The 14,895-nt window shown below is 43.7% G+C and overlaps 1 protein-coding gene across 9 annotated transcripts in view; it reads left to right on the top strand.

Moving 5' to 3' along the window:
* Positions 1-6,127: 6,127 nt before the first annotated feature.
* LOC140916749 (integrator complex subunit 6-like) overlaps positions 6,128-14,895 on the top strand; it is a 54,048-nt gene continuing 45,280 nt past the window's right edge. For 4 of the 9 annotated variants that reach the window (XM_073358479.1, XM_073358482.1, XM_073358481.1 and 1 more), the window contains exons 1-2: positions 6,128-6,381; positions 6,461-6,538. In XM_073358479.1, the coding sequence (XP_073214580.1) occupies positions 6,271-6,381; positions 6,461-6,538 (189 nt within the window). In that variant the 5' untranslated portion in view covers positions 6,128-6,270. Of the gene's footprint in view, positions 6,382-6,458; positions 6,539-6,743; positions 7,764-14,895 lie in introns of those variants that run through there. The other 5 variants (XM_073358476.1, XM_073358474.1, XM_073358478.1 and 2 more) reach the window with 4 other exon arrangements.

Below are 14,895 nucleotides of genomic sequence, written 5' to 3'. Positions count from 1 at the left end.
CACTAGTGTGTGGAAGGGATGATAGCCAATATGAAAATCCCAGTCTTTCTTTGAATTATTTATATTGAATTATTTATACTTGTTATATATTGCTTCCATTATTTATAGATAAATATGACAGTTACCAACTGTAGGCATCAAATTTATGAACTGCCTATAAATCAGTGTGAAATGTGCTGAATTCAGGATATATTTAAACCTGTAGTATAATCTCCATCATAATTCAGTGCTGAAAATTAATTTACTTGAGCTTCTGAGAACAAACTCAGCAGTGTATGCATAACTCCCATGGAAGTCTATGGGACACTTGCATGTGAAAAGTCTTCAGGATCAAGTTAATATGGGATTTATCTCCAGCCTTCAGTTACTGCCATGTAAGGTGATCCAGAATCTATTGGAGTCAATGGAAAGACTCCCATTGACTGTAATGGGCTTTGGATCAGGCCCTGAGTTCTTAACCACTGTACAGATTGTGGGTGAGGCAAAGATATGAAGCATGTAACGGAGAGTGAAAATCTTTAAAAGGATAAGTGTATTTCCAAATTAGCAGCAGAACAATAACTGTGTGGAGGTCTATAATGTAATTACAAAGCCAGTAAAAATGAGTGCAGTCAGCATGACCGGCGTCACAGTCCAGCAACACACAGCAAAAATAAGGGCTTGATTTTTAATAGGATCTGTGGAATACACTGGCATAACGTGTCATGTCCCCTTCAACTGTCTGGACTACAAGTGGCTAACTGCCTACTACTGCTACTAGATAATAGGAGATAGCACTTTTCATCAGTCAGTCTCAAAGCACTTTACAAAGGAGGCCAGTATCCATTATCTCCATTATGCAGATAGGGAAACTGAAGCCCAGAGAAGTGAAGTGACTTGCCCAAGATCATTCAGCAAGCCAGTGGCAGAGCTGGAACTATAACCCAGGTCCCCTGAGTCACAGTCCAGTGCTCTATCCACACAAAAACACTATTAAAATTTCAAATGGCAAGGCTCTGTGATTTTAATGCTATAGGCTCTGGGGTCAAGTCCTGCTGATAGCACATGCAAGAAGATGATTAGACATGCGCACAATTTATGCAAGGTCCCATTGTGCTTAGTGCTGTTCATGCAGAGTTCATGTCCCAGAGAGCTGATAGTTTAAATACACAAAACAGACAAAGAATGAGAAAATATTTTCCCCATTTTGCAGATGGGGGAACAGAAGCACAGAGAAATTAAGTGACTTCCCCAAGTCACACAGGAAATCTGTGGCAGACCCAAGAATTGAATGTTGATGTGCTGAGACACAGTTTAGTGTCATAAAAGAGCATCCTTCCTCTTTGGTTTGCTTAACATCACCAGTAGCTTCCTTGCAGGCTTTAAACATTCCAGAATCTGCTCCTGCCATGTTGGTTCCCCTGGTTGCTGGAACTGAGGAAAGAGGTACTAGGTAACTTTTTCTTGCTCCTCAAATTGGATAAGCTTGTTCAGCCACAAACAAATCTTTGAGTTCACTTCCTGTAAATATATTTCATCCTCCTAGAGAGGAAATAGAGTGGGAGGCAGGTCTAGTATGAAAATAGTACTGGGAGCGAGACACTTCTGAACTCTAATTCTGGCACTGACACCAGTGCCTTGAGCAAGTCATTTAGCCGTTCTGTTGGTTTCCCCATCCACATGAAAGGAATAATACCTACCCCAGGGAGGCATTGTGAGGATTAATTAATATTTTTACAGTGATTTAAAGATTAAAAGTTCTATATAAATGATCTAAGTGTTAATTATTTAGGGCTGCTGGATCAAACAAGTGGTCAGGGTGGCTGGATTGCAAGGCCAAGATTGGGAGCATAGAACGTGGACTGAAGGATTTACCTGTCCAGGAACTGGCAGCAAAAGGAGATTTAAATTAGAATATTTCTTCCTGAGTGATCCATCAAATGCTTTTCAAACTCTAATTGCTCATCAGGTGCCAAAGTTGGGTTCCTTTAATGCTCAAGGGTGCATGGCTAGTGCCTTTCAGATCTTTTGATCTTGTTGGTGTTGCTGTCAGATAGAAACTAGCTGAGAACAAAGTATCCTATGAAGCAATACAAAGGTCAAGAAGCAAAGGTTGTTAGAGCTAAAATCTTGTTAGATGTGAAGTTAGGTCAGGACAGGGAATAGAAAAATAAGAGCTTGTCTGCATGGTAAAATGGATCAGATTAAAGCACACTAAATTATTCCGGAATAAAGTGATTTTTATTCTGGAATAGAGTATCCACATACTGCTGTTGTCTCTGTGCACATTAGCAACCATGGCGTCCATTATTTTCAACCATTATCAAAGTCACATCAATCTAAACTAAAATAAGTCTTGCATTTTGCCCCGAGTATTGCTAGACTTCAGAGAGCTCTGGTGGACTCCAGCTGGAACAAATTCCAAAAGCCATAGCTCTCATCTGAGAGCGCATTGCCTGCCACCATTCCTGGAAATATCAACCTCAGAAACTGAAAGCAAGATACTTCTGTCTCGACCTTTAACTGCTGTGATGAGGAAGGGTGGGAAAGGACTCTGAGATAACTGGGTTCCTGTCCACTCCAAGTCAAAGGAATCATGGGAGAGTTATGTGTTTGTAGTATCTTTTAGCCTCTTACATGGCCTAATGGATCATTGCAGATACAGAACCTTTGACCACTAGGTTGTTAGTTTGAATTGCTCCAGCTCATCTGTGATCAAAGATTACCATCTGTTCTGATCTGATCGCTATTCATTGGTGTGAGCAATTACTATGGGGTCACAGACAAGTTCTTGGTGGATGAATGTGTACATCGCAGTTGGTGTTAGCTGACATCTTCTAGAGAAGGACTGAATCAAGACTAAAGTGCCCTTTTCATACCTAGAATTTGTCCTTGTAGGGTCAAGGCTGAGACATGTTAGCAGGGAACTGTGGGAAAGTATGCACTACTTGTGTTGTACCTTGCCTGGATAATTTGGGATTCAAATTCTAATTCTATCAATCTGGCTCCATTCATGTGCACTAAATTTGCTTTAAAATATTTCACCCCCTTCAGTGTTTTCATCATAATTGCTAAAATTCAGAAGCCCTAATGACAGATGTACTTCTATTGCACAGATGTGACTATTGGGTCAGGCTCTTGAAAATGGAGCAGCCAAGTCACACGTTTGAATGTAACTTTGTTTTTTTGTTTTCATCATACAAGCTTTTTAAATGGTTCTCTCCCTTTATAGTCCATGACTGTTAAATAATTTGCTAAATTATGTGTAAAATATAAATACAGAAATTAAGCTAGTTATTAAAAAGGTATGGGGGGGACTTTTATAAAATCAGTATAGAGACAGGAATAACATTTACCAGTTTTAGGTTCAAAATGTAGATCTTGTGTGTGTGAAGGGATGAAGAGAGTATTTACAATACCTAGCAGGCCAAATTCATCCCTGAATTCAATGGAGTTACACCAGAGATGATTCTGATCAGTAGGAGTAGAAGTATATTCATGAACAATTTTTGTCTTTACTTTCAATTAAAAACGTTTTGGAAGGGATTTTAACTCCCCTCTCCCATGCTGTCAGTGTTGGTGAAAGGGAACATTATTGATCAAATACATCAGAAAAGTCAACTGAAATGGACTAGAAACAGAGAAACTGACTGATCTATTTTAATTGTTCAGGCTGCATAATGTGCAAATAGGTTTCAGAGTAGCAGCCGTGTTAGTCTGTATTCGCAAAAAGAAAAGGAGTACTAGTGGCACCTTAGAGACTAACCAATTTATCTGAGCATATAGCTCACGAAAGCTTATGCTTAGATAAATTGGTTAGTCTCTAAGGTGCCACTAGTACTCCTTTTTTTAATGTGCAAATAGTAAGGGGACGTATATTGTGACATTAATATTTATCTCTAAAAATTGTTTCCATTCAGTGGAAAGTGTTATTAATAACTGAATTATCTCTTTAAAAGGCGATTGTTGACAGTACCTCTTTGCAAAAAAATACTAAACACTTACTAGTGGGCATAGTACTACGTAGCTTCTTTGGCTTCGTTGTGGAAGCTATGCATGCTAGTTAGCACTACACTGGTAGTAGGTATATGGCAGCACCAGGGTTTGAACTACTGATAAGTTCAAATCAGGGGACTGCATGCACAGGGGTCCACCTGTGCAGAGCTTATTGCAGAATTGAGGCCTCAGTAGCATTTTTCCCTTTCTTTGATCCAGAGCATTTCATCCTTTCTCCTGCAGATGGAGGTTTTTTCCTTCCTTTTAATTGCATCTCCTTGCTTTTTGGTATCATTAGTTGCCACTTGCATGCATAAATTCAGTACATGCAGTAACTGTGGCAACTTTTGGTAGCCTAGATGAACATTATACTACAAATAACAAACAGTAACAAATGGAAGGGGTAAGGGATTCAGGACTCTTTAAAGTTTTTAGAGTCCAGAAATCCAGTGGCCCTGAAATCCAGTGCTTAGTTCAACTGCTGTGGTCATGTTAATGGGCCAGCACACAGTTAATGACCTTAATTTGGAGCCAGGGTCTGGCTTCTTTACTACACCAACAGAAGAGAGTGATTGAAACCAAGATGAATTCTAGCAGGGCAGAAGGGTTCACTGGGTTATTGGAAGGTTGGCATAATAGCCTTCTATAACCACTCTCATGCAATGCAGGGGTGGGCCAGAGCATTCTGCATCCTTGCTCTTCTGGACTCTCTGGTGGCTTGATAGGGAGAAGTTTGTAGGTAGCATAAGTAACACCAGCAGCCAGGTCCAGAATCAGAGACGTGTAAAGGTTGCTTAAAGACCCTCAGCTCAGAATTGGGGCCAGAGTTTGTATATTGTCTTTTAAAAGTTTGAGATGACACTCTGACTCCATATATTATTTCTATTTTCTTACAAGTAAATTGAACAATTTTCCAAATTAACGATAATTTCCTTTATCTTGGAGGACTTTAAATAGGATTAAGTTTTTAATTGTAAGAGGCTGGGAAGTTGTGTTTTTCTTTGAAGGTGCTGTTAATGTGTTCTTGTAAAGTGCTCTGTGCCGTTCTATCCAATATCTAGTCATCCCAGCAGCAGTAGATCTAAAGTTGAGAGGTGATTTTGCCTCTATAGGGCATTGGTGAGATCAATACTGGAACACTGTTCAGTTCTGGTGTCTGTTTTTAAAAGGATGTTCTATAGTTGGAGAAGGTACAGAAAGTGTCACAAAAATGATTTGAGGGCTAGAGAAAATGCCTTAGAGTGAGAGCCTTAAAGAGCTTGATCTGTTTAGTTTATGGAAAAGAAGATTGACAAGTCACTAGATTAGAGTCTCTTAAGTACCTTCACAGGGAGAAAATACCAGATATTCAGGGCTCTTTACTCTAGCAGAGAAAGACACATAACAAGAAGCAGTATCTGAAAGCTGAAGCCAGACATCCAAATTAGATATCATATTCTTAACATTCAGGATAATTAACCATTGGGACAAACTATTAAGGGAAGCGATAGATTCTCCCTCTCTTGCCGTCTTCCTCGGAAGACTCATGCCTTTCTGGAAGGCATGCTTTAGGCAAACACGAGTTACGCTCCAGCGAGCACACAAGTTATTGGGCTCTGGTGCAATGTAATGGCCTGGGCTCTGCCTGTCAGGCTGGGTGATCCAAGGGTCCTTTCCGGCCTTAAGCGCCGTGAATCTAAACTGCTGCTGGGAATGCACGTAATTCCGCCGCCCCCCCGGGAAATGCTGGAGGCAGCCTGCGCCGAGAGAGCCCGCGTGGGAGACCAGGCTGAGCGTGGGGGCCTGGGCAAGGAACCGGCTTTGCCAGGGACGGCAGGTAGGACTCCTGCTGCCTGTGGCCGGCCCCGGGCAGGCGCCAGGAGGCGCGCGCCTTGGCCTGGGAGCCCGGCATGGCCCACGGCGCAGCTCCCCGCTTTGCGGCCGCTCGCCGGGGCAACGCGGGGCCGGACCGGCAGGGACGTTCCCAGCGCAGCGCCGGCGACGGCCCCTTCCTCCGCCCGGCCCGGCGCCGCCCCCCGCAACCAAGCCCGCCCCTGCCAGGGAGGAGGGGGGGGCCCTCGCCCCAGCAGCTCCCCCTGCTCATGAATATGCAAACGACGGTACAATGGCCAGCCAATGGCGTGCGGGCTGGTCACATGGTGCCGCCGGAGGCTGAGGGGAGAGAAGTTGGGTCTCAGTGAAGCCAGGCAGCTCAGGCGGCGGCCACGGGCTGCGAGCGCTCGGGCTGCAGGCGGCGGGGGAGGCTGAGCCGCTCCCCCCGCGGGGCGCCCGGCCGGCCGGGGCGCTGCCGGGACCATGCCGATCCTCCTCTTCCTCATAGACACGTCGGCCTCCATGAACCAGCGGGCGCACCTGGGCACCAGCTACCTGGACGTCGCCAAGGGCGCCGTGGAGCTCTTCATGAAGGTGAGTGCGGGCCGGGCGGGCCGCCTGCCCCGCGCCCCGCGCCCGCCCGTTAACGCCGCCTTCTCTGCTCTCTCCGCAGCTGCGGGCCCGGGACCCGGCCAGCCGCGGGGACAGGTACATGCTGGTCACCTTCGACGAGCCGCCCTACTGCATCAAGGTAACGCCCGCCCCCGCGCGCCCGGCCCGGGGGGCGCAGCCGCCGGCGGCGGCAGCAGCCCGTGAAGATGGCGGACATTTTGCTTTTGTATGGAGGAGCGAGGCTGGCGGAGGGCGCTGCTGAGATGGAGGAGGGGGAGGAGCGTGATTCGCCACCCCGGCGTGGGGCGGGGCCGGGCCGCTGCGCCGCGCGGCTCCGCCCCGCCCCTGCCGCGCCGCCGCCCAGCGCCTCTCCTCGGCCCGACCGCTCGCCAGCCCGGCTGGACGCCGGGGCGGTGGGGGTCTCGCCCCTGAGGACCGGTCCCAGGGGGTCCCGCCCCGCCCTCTCTCGCCGGGGAGACCGGGGCGGGGCGGGTCTCGTCAGTCCTTCCCCCCTCATGCGCCAGGGCCCTGTTGGACCAGGACACTGTGGTTCTTGTCTGTCCCTCCTCCTCCTGGGACCCTATAGACGGGGACACCTGGACCCCGCCTCTGCACCAGGATCCCGTGGAACAGGACCGTGTAGGTCCTTTTCCACACACACAGCCCGATAGACCAGGACAGTGTCTCCCGCCTCCCCATGCCCGTGGTGCCGCTGCTCCTCCCTAAGCACTGGGACCCCAGAGACCAGGCTAGTATGGGTCACGGTCCCCCTTGCCCCAGGCGCTGGGATCTAGGGCAGTGAGAGTTCTCTCACTACACCTTGGCTGCTGCTACACAAGGATAGGAGGAAGGGGCTGCTGAAGCTTTTTCTCCTCTCCTCTCCCCCATGATCCCTATCCCCTTCCTTTACTGCCCCCGCTTTCCCCTCCTTTAGCGGAATTTGCTTCTGCCTCCAGTTCTGCTGCTGTTGCTCGGGAAGCCTAGACGGGAGTGTGCATTTCTACCCCATTGCCGTGCTTCGTGCACAAGGATTAGGGCAAAAGACTTCCCCCCCCCCCCCCCACTCTCTGCAGCAGCAGGAATGTATGTATTGGAGCAGCATCCTGGAAGCAATCCGTTTCCCTGTACACATGCGGCTTATATTGCAGCACAAAGATTGAGGCAACTGACTATTTCTTCCCCACACTTGCTGCTGCCTTTCTATGCCTCACCTTGGTGTGTCTCCCTCATTAGTTACTGAAGCAACAGACTGGGCCTGTCTCTTCCTCCTCCTCCCACACCTACTGCTAAAGGTGCAGCTCAGGAATTGAAGAGAGACAATGTGGTGCTGCATTGCCATGTGTTGTGACTTACAGCTGTTTAACGTGGGTGTAAAACATTACCATTCTGATTTGATAGTGTTACTCTGCACAGGTGTTTGTGATTACACACGGAAGTGCTGAATTTGACCCAGTGTGTGTGTGTCTTTCTCTTCCCCCATTTTTGCTTTTTCTCAGGATTGAGGCAGGTAGTCCATGGCTGCTGCACCTCAAGAACAATTCAAAAAAATAGGTCACCTTAGTGATATTTCTGTTTGCTTCTCAGACCATGACTTCCAAGTAGCTGAGATGTCCACATGAATGTAATTTTAAATGTCTCATTAAAGCACACCACAAAACTCTTCAGTGTTAGAGAGGTTTTGAAAACTCCTAAAATGGATCCATTGAATGGCTCTGGGCATAGGTATTCCATTAGCGTTCTTTTCTGTTTTAACATGTCAGTAATTACCATTAGTTACCATCTGATTGGCATTAGCCCAGCATAAAGTAGGCAGATGTCCACATAACAAACGCCACCATTGTTGGCGGTCCCAGCAGAGAAGCTAAGAATGGATGGTCTCTGCAGGTGATGGCCAAAGCATGTAGGTGGGACGTGGGTGTGCTTGTGTTGATGCGGTGTGCGTTGCAGTGCTTCTGTGGAAAGAGAAATTTATTTCTGGGGCCATGGATCTTCCGCCTTTAACCAGCACTAAATTCACACACTTGAAATGCAGTCTGCTCTCTGAAATGCTGATAACACTTTCATAGGTCAGCATTTATTTTGTGTTTACTACTCCACACCTATCCTCCCCCCTCTCAAAAGGGGTCATTTTGTTGTCTCTGCATTCATGAAGATCTATCTTGAGCTCTGGGTTAAAATCTCCTAATTTCTGGCAAAGAAATGTTAGCTGGCATTCTAATCTGACAACACTGGAAGGTTTTCTGCAGCACGGTTTGAAATATATTTCCCTCCTGTTCTCCACTCAGGACTAAATACAGCGAGCCTAGTCTTTGTCATGGCAGTCTTAGCTGTGAGAACACACTTTCCTGTTTTTGTTATATTGCACACAACATGATGTAAGGAAAACATTTATGGTTTTCCAGTGTCAATGCATCTACTTGTAACTCTGTGTAATAGGAATACTATATAGGCTATTATCACATGCCATGCAAGTCTCACTAAAGAAAATTCCTATGTTTGGAGTATTGTACCAATGAGTAGTGCTTTTCTACATACTACTAATGTTGGTACATAGCAATTGAAATACATGGGAACTGATGTGTTTTGTCCATAGTGTTTTGTGGCACACATTGCATCATTTAAAACAAAAATAACATGAATTGGGTACTTCATGTGAGCAATAGTTACTTTCTGAAGCTTGGTAAGATATTCCTTTTCTTCTCTCTTAAGAATAAGCAGGCTTAGCCTGCAAATATTTTTTCATAATTCAGTAGTTTGCATATCATCAAAAGCATATGGAACATGATTGTATCCTGTATTGTAAATATGAAATAGTATTTAAATGGAAAATATCTAAGGACTTAGATCAAGTCTGTTTTCCTCTATCTCTAGTTCAAAAGTAGCCAAGCAGATTTGTATGTGTTACAAAATAAAAACTTTGCAAAGGAAATACTAATATCAAACGACAACAATAATGGTGGATATGCCAAGACCTTTTTTCTGGGTTGGGGAAGGAGAAAGTAACATTAAGAATGAAAATGTAAGATTACAAAATATATTCCAATATCTGTGCAGCAGCAGCTAATTTCCCTTGTCAACTGCTTTGCTCTCTTGTTTGTATCATTTATTGAGAGGGAATCACAATCTTGTTTGGTAACTTTAGGAAATACGCTGGACCCTCGCTAGAATGTGGGATTTGGGATCCATGCCCAGTACAGTGTTAACATGAGGACCGCATTAAAATGATATGCAATTAAAGTAATTAAATTTGGGATCCATGGCTGTGACCGCATTATATGCGAATTCGTGCTATATAGATGCGCATTCTAGCGGGGGTCCGGTGTAGTTTTTTAGCCCTTGCCATCAAGCGTTCCTTTGGTTGCAGGGGGGGCTGTGACTTCAGTGTAACTTATAGCCCTATAATTATTTTACTTTAAATCCACTGCCTTACTTGACCACTGCTAACGGAGGGTGCCCTATATAAAACAATGCTGTCACGGTCTATAATGTTTATACTAGCGAAGGCTTGCTGGTAGGCAGAAGAGGTCACCTGCTGAAATCAGTGGAACTTACTCTCTTTTCCATACCCCATGTGTTGTACGGAAAGCAATGCATAGTAAAGATGATGAAATATGATCTAAAATCTGTAGGGTTAAATAAAGACCAACATACTATATTTTTTTAATCAATTTTTTTTGGTATCTAGAGATGCATAAAACTGCACCTAAAATATCTTTTGTCAATGGACTTCGTGCAGAACCCACTGGAGTCTATGGAAAAACGCCCCTGACTTGGGCTTTGGATCAGGTCCTTTGTTAGGTTTTCTCTTGGTAGATGGCAAGTTATTTATTTTGAGGACGATCTAGGAAGCTTTATTTTTAGTACTTCAAAAATTACAACTTTTTTTTAAGAAAAGCACTAATTTCCAGATTAAAATACTTTGAGATGTTAAATGAGTTTGCTGATATGCTACTAGACAGAGGCTGGTAGCTATGCAGAGACAATAGTGCAAGTTACTTTGATTCTGATTTACTGTGTCATGTCCAGGAGTTGCTTACACTTAATTTGAGGTATTGCAGGAATCTCTCACTCCTGTCACACTCTTAATTCCCGTTTGAGAGAATGGCATGTTTGTTTTTGGTTCCTACTTGTAGATCTCCCCACTGTCTTAAGCAGGCACAACTGATTGAAGCTGTCATTTTAATCAGTTTTGCTTGGCTGTTACTGATCTGACGATGCTATGTGGAGCACCAAAAATTTCTTCTGGAAGGGGATGAGGAGAGAAATTTCCTCCTGCATCCCCAGCAACTGTTACTCTTGCCATTTTCCCTGATGGCATAGAAAACCGAGCTGAATATTGGTGTAAAGATAAGCATATATGGCTACAGATGTAGGTTCTGCGGGATGCTGAGATCTCCAAGTTATTCAGTCTTGCAATCCCTGGGCATATGTATAGACTTGTTTTGTTTCCTTTCTTAGGAAGACTGGTCATCTCTTAATTTATTTGCTGCTTTTTCACTAATAATATAAAATCTCATTTTGTCAATCACCTATTCTACAGTTTGTGAAACAGTCCCAAATTACTTTTGCGGCCTGTGCTCTGGGTAACTATTCAATCTCATGATGAAGTACTAGTACAGTCTTATCCAGACTAACTGGTTTCATGAACTCTCTTACACACTTGTGACTGATATGATTTCAGTGGGGCAGGTGACAGTGAGATGGCCTTCCCTTGGTTCTTGGCGGTGTTCTATATGGCATTTTTCCCAGAAATGGTGATTTTTGTTTTAGGTCATGAGACCTTGTTTTAACATGAACTGCTCCATAAATGATCTGCTCACAAATCCGAGTATTGGAACTATTTACAATTAATTTACTTCAGGGACTAGGATTAGGAGTTCTGTATTCCTGTTTGTATGGTCACATAGTGTATTACCTTCAGTTGGTGATCCAATGGGTTGGGCCCGTAGTTGGTTTCCTGAGACCTAGTGCAGTAATATGTAAATGTGATTTTGGAGCTGTTGCTAAACTAACTCAGAGTTCTAACTACAGTACATATTAATGAAGTTTACTGCCCCACAAAACTCTTCTACACAATGTATTCAATTAACATTTCTGTATCAACGCCTACTGTATAAACACATGAAATATGGGGGAGTTATGGAAGAAAGTGCCAAAATTTGTAGGAGAAACAGAGAAATGGGGGTCAAAGTGAGAATTTTTGGGAAGGCATGGGAACATACAGAAAATTGGATAAATAGTGGGGAAAGATCTGTGAAGCGCCCTGTAGGTATCTGCATGGAGCGTGAATCTGATGTACTAAAAAATAGGGATCTCTATGTGTTGGTAGTTGGAGGGTAGGGAACAGAATGAGAGGGAAGGAAGATTACTTCAACTGTGTTTTGAATGAACTAGATGAGGAATTGTGGATCTTGGAGTCAAGAAAAGAGTAGTGTGCAATAGTCATGACTAGAGATCGGTGCATAGACAAGAATTTGAGCCATCTTGATAGACAGAAAAGGAAGGATCTTGGAAATGTATAGGACGAATTGACAAGACTTGCTAGCCCAGAGCTCTAACTAGCGCCTGTTGCTCCTCTTCCTCTCCTGCTCTGACTGCAGGCCTTGTAACCTTTAGATGATCTCTCCAGTCTTGGAGGATGGTGACTTCTATGACTAGACTTTTTGGGTCTCTCACTGGTAACCTCTTCTGACTTTCTGAAACCATTATGTGAGGGTCTGTAACCTTTGTCAAGTTGGCTGCGTTTGTTGGCTGAAGGTGGTAGAAATTTCTGGAAGGCTCCTATGTAAGTGTCCACTTAAGGGTACTGAAATAATACCTAGCAGCTCGGTTACTTTTTAGGGAAGCTGGTGAGGCTTGGGATTAGTTTCTCTATTGTCAGTAGTCTGTCTTTTGATATGAAGTCTGAATACTTAATGATGTTAAACAAATCAGATTTTCTCTTTGTTCATCATGAAATGGTTGCTGCGTGAAGGCAGTGGGCACTACCATGACCTACGTGGCTCTCTGTGACGGAGAGTAACTGAGTGTACTCTGGTGCAGGCAGAGATCTGGGGTCTCTTTGTATAACTTTGGAGGTAGAGAATTCAGAGTCATTGGGTCAGAGAACTTGCTCTGCCTCTGTTATGAAAACTGTTAGGTCTTGAGGTGGACAGTAGTAAGAAAGCTGTTCCAGATGGCAGGTGCTGCATTTTATAAAGGCTCTCATGTTGGCAATGGCCAACTCATGGAGAGTCGAAAGAGGCTTGTGCAGAGGGCAACAAAGAGAATCCATTTGGATAGGCTGTAGCAAATCCATAGGCTTTTAATTTGAGGTAACTTGAACAGTATCTTGCACTGAATGGGGTTGTGTGAGGCTGGAAGTGAAATAGTTATGCTTTTCTGTGTATGTAAGAAATCTGGCAGAAGCATTCTGCTCACGTGGGCACCTGGAGCTCTGATTTAGAGCCATGGAGAAAGAAATTCCAGTAGTCTAAAGTAAGAGGAGATGAAGGATGGTGATTTCGGCAGAGTGGAAGTTGAGGCAGTGGTGTAAATGGGCAGTATTGTGGAGGTGGTTTTAGGCAGGTCACCAGTCACAAGGTATTGGAGGAGGAGAGTTCTGGGTCAAAGATGACGCTGAAGCGAGGGTGAGTTGAAGGAAATGGAGTTCTGAGTTGGGGGGTGAGAAGAAGAGGAATTTCTATTCCTCTTGGGCAAGAGGAACATTTTTCTCTTCACTTGTAGCTGAAGTAACGTGAGATGTCTTCAAAATTATCTAGTCAAGAGGCAAGTCAGAGGTGGGCAGAAGGAATCACTTAAATATTAATATATTTTAAGTATTTGTTATAAGGTCGTATAAAAGGGACAGTGTAGAGACATGATTTCTGATTTGTTCCATTTTGCCAAAAGTTGCCTTGTGCACACTACTTAAATGCTGTAAAAAAATTATCTTCCATCATGTGTAGTCTTCAGCCAACCCCCCAAAAACAAGTCCTAAGTTGAGTGAAGAATCTTGTTCTAACCGATTTAATGTAGCTTCCATTACCCTGGTATTCTTTTACATAGTCTTTTTTCCCCCCTTGAGTGGTGACTTTGAGCATGAACAAATAAATTACAGTAGGTAGTTTAAAACTAACAAATGTTCTTATTCTGTTTGTTCTCTTAAATTCATTTGCTTAACAGAAGTAATTTAGTTTGAAGGGAGATTGGGGCAAATCCCTAATGACTATTACCCCCTGAGAACAAAACAGGTTTGGAATCCACTTACTGTTGCTTGCTTGGGAATAATTGTCTATTAGCTGTAATAATTCCCCCACAGTTAGCTGTTCTGTCTCCAAGTGTAATCAGTATTTTTTTTGGTAGCTTGATTCAGTAGTCCTAAAGAAAGGTGACCAGAGGACACACTACGTGATTCTATTTTTAGTTGGACAATTTTTGGATTTAGCAAGTAAGATTAAAGCAAAATAAAATGGTGGGTATTTTTGCTGGGCGCGAGGCAGACTTCTGCATGCGGAGGCCCCCAGTGGATGCATTTTAAAATGTAAAACAGAGTACTAATTTCACTTGAACTTCGGGGGGGCGAATTATGAAATTTGTCCTCTAGTGGAAATACCATGGAATACTGGTAGCTTTCAGTTCAAAGGGATACTACTTGATTGATTTGATTGATTATTTAAATTTCATTTTTTTGGTAGAGCACTCTTTTAAAAAGTGTATACCTCTTGTTGGATAGGCCTACAATCAATAGCAAACATGCTCAGGCTCTTCTCCCTCCCTAGTCTCGATGCACATTGCTTCCTGCTATCTCCACTTTCAGCTGTGGTTTCTAGTAAACTTCCTCTTGTAGAACCTGGGGAAGGGGGTGCAAATGTCAGCAATGGCAAATTAGTGATACACAGTGCTGACAAATGCACAAAAAAACTGAAAAAGCAGAGGATTTTTTTCTTTAGTTTACAGTAAGGGTAAGAGTTGTTTCTAGCAATATTTTTAGACCACTTTCAGATGGAAGTATGAGTTTTTTTTTAATCGATGGAGCTCTCTAAATTCCAGTTTATTCAGAAAAAATATGAAGAAGCACTGCGTTCTGATAAGGAATTGAATTCTAAATGGAGAAAGCAGTGTAGAAATGACACTGGTTCCTTGATGTAGTTATGTCCTCTGTATCCAGTCAGCTGTCAAAAGTCTTATTATTCATCTAACTGGAGACCAGTTAGCTTGTTTTCACTGGCTGCTTATAACCAATGAAAAGGAGAGGCAGTGTGGATTGCCACACTGATCTTATGTAAAGCATCTAAGCAGCTCTGTGTCTACTGGAATTTGCAAATTAAGGCCCTGATCCTGCATATGCTTACTTGAGACACTGATGGTATAAAATGATAGGATTCCTTGGAAAAGTTAAATTGACACTAACCCCTACCACTAATAGCCACTATGGCCATTTATTTTTTGTCTTTTTACTTGGCTCCCTATTTTATCTTGGACAGCTCTATAGACACATCCGATGGCTTTAAGGGC

This window comes from Lepidochelys kempii, chromosome 9 (genome assembly GCF_965140265.1).
Source record: "Lepidochelys kempii isolate rLepKem1 chromosome 9, rLepKem1.hap2, whole genome shotgun sequence".
Lineage (NCBI taxonomy): Eukaryota > Metazoa > Chordata > Testudines > Cheloniidae > Lepidochelys > Lepidochelys kempii.
The sequence above is the reverse complement of the archived record's forward strand: the minus strand, read 5'-3'. Positions and strand labels throughout refer to the sequence as shown.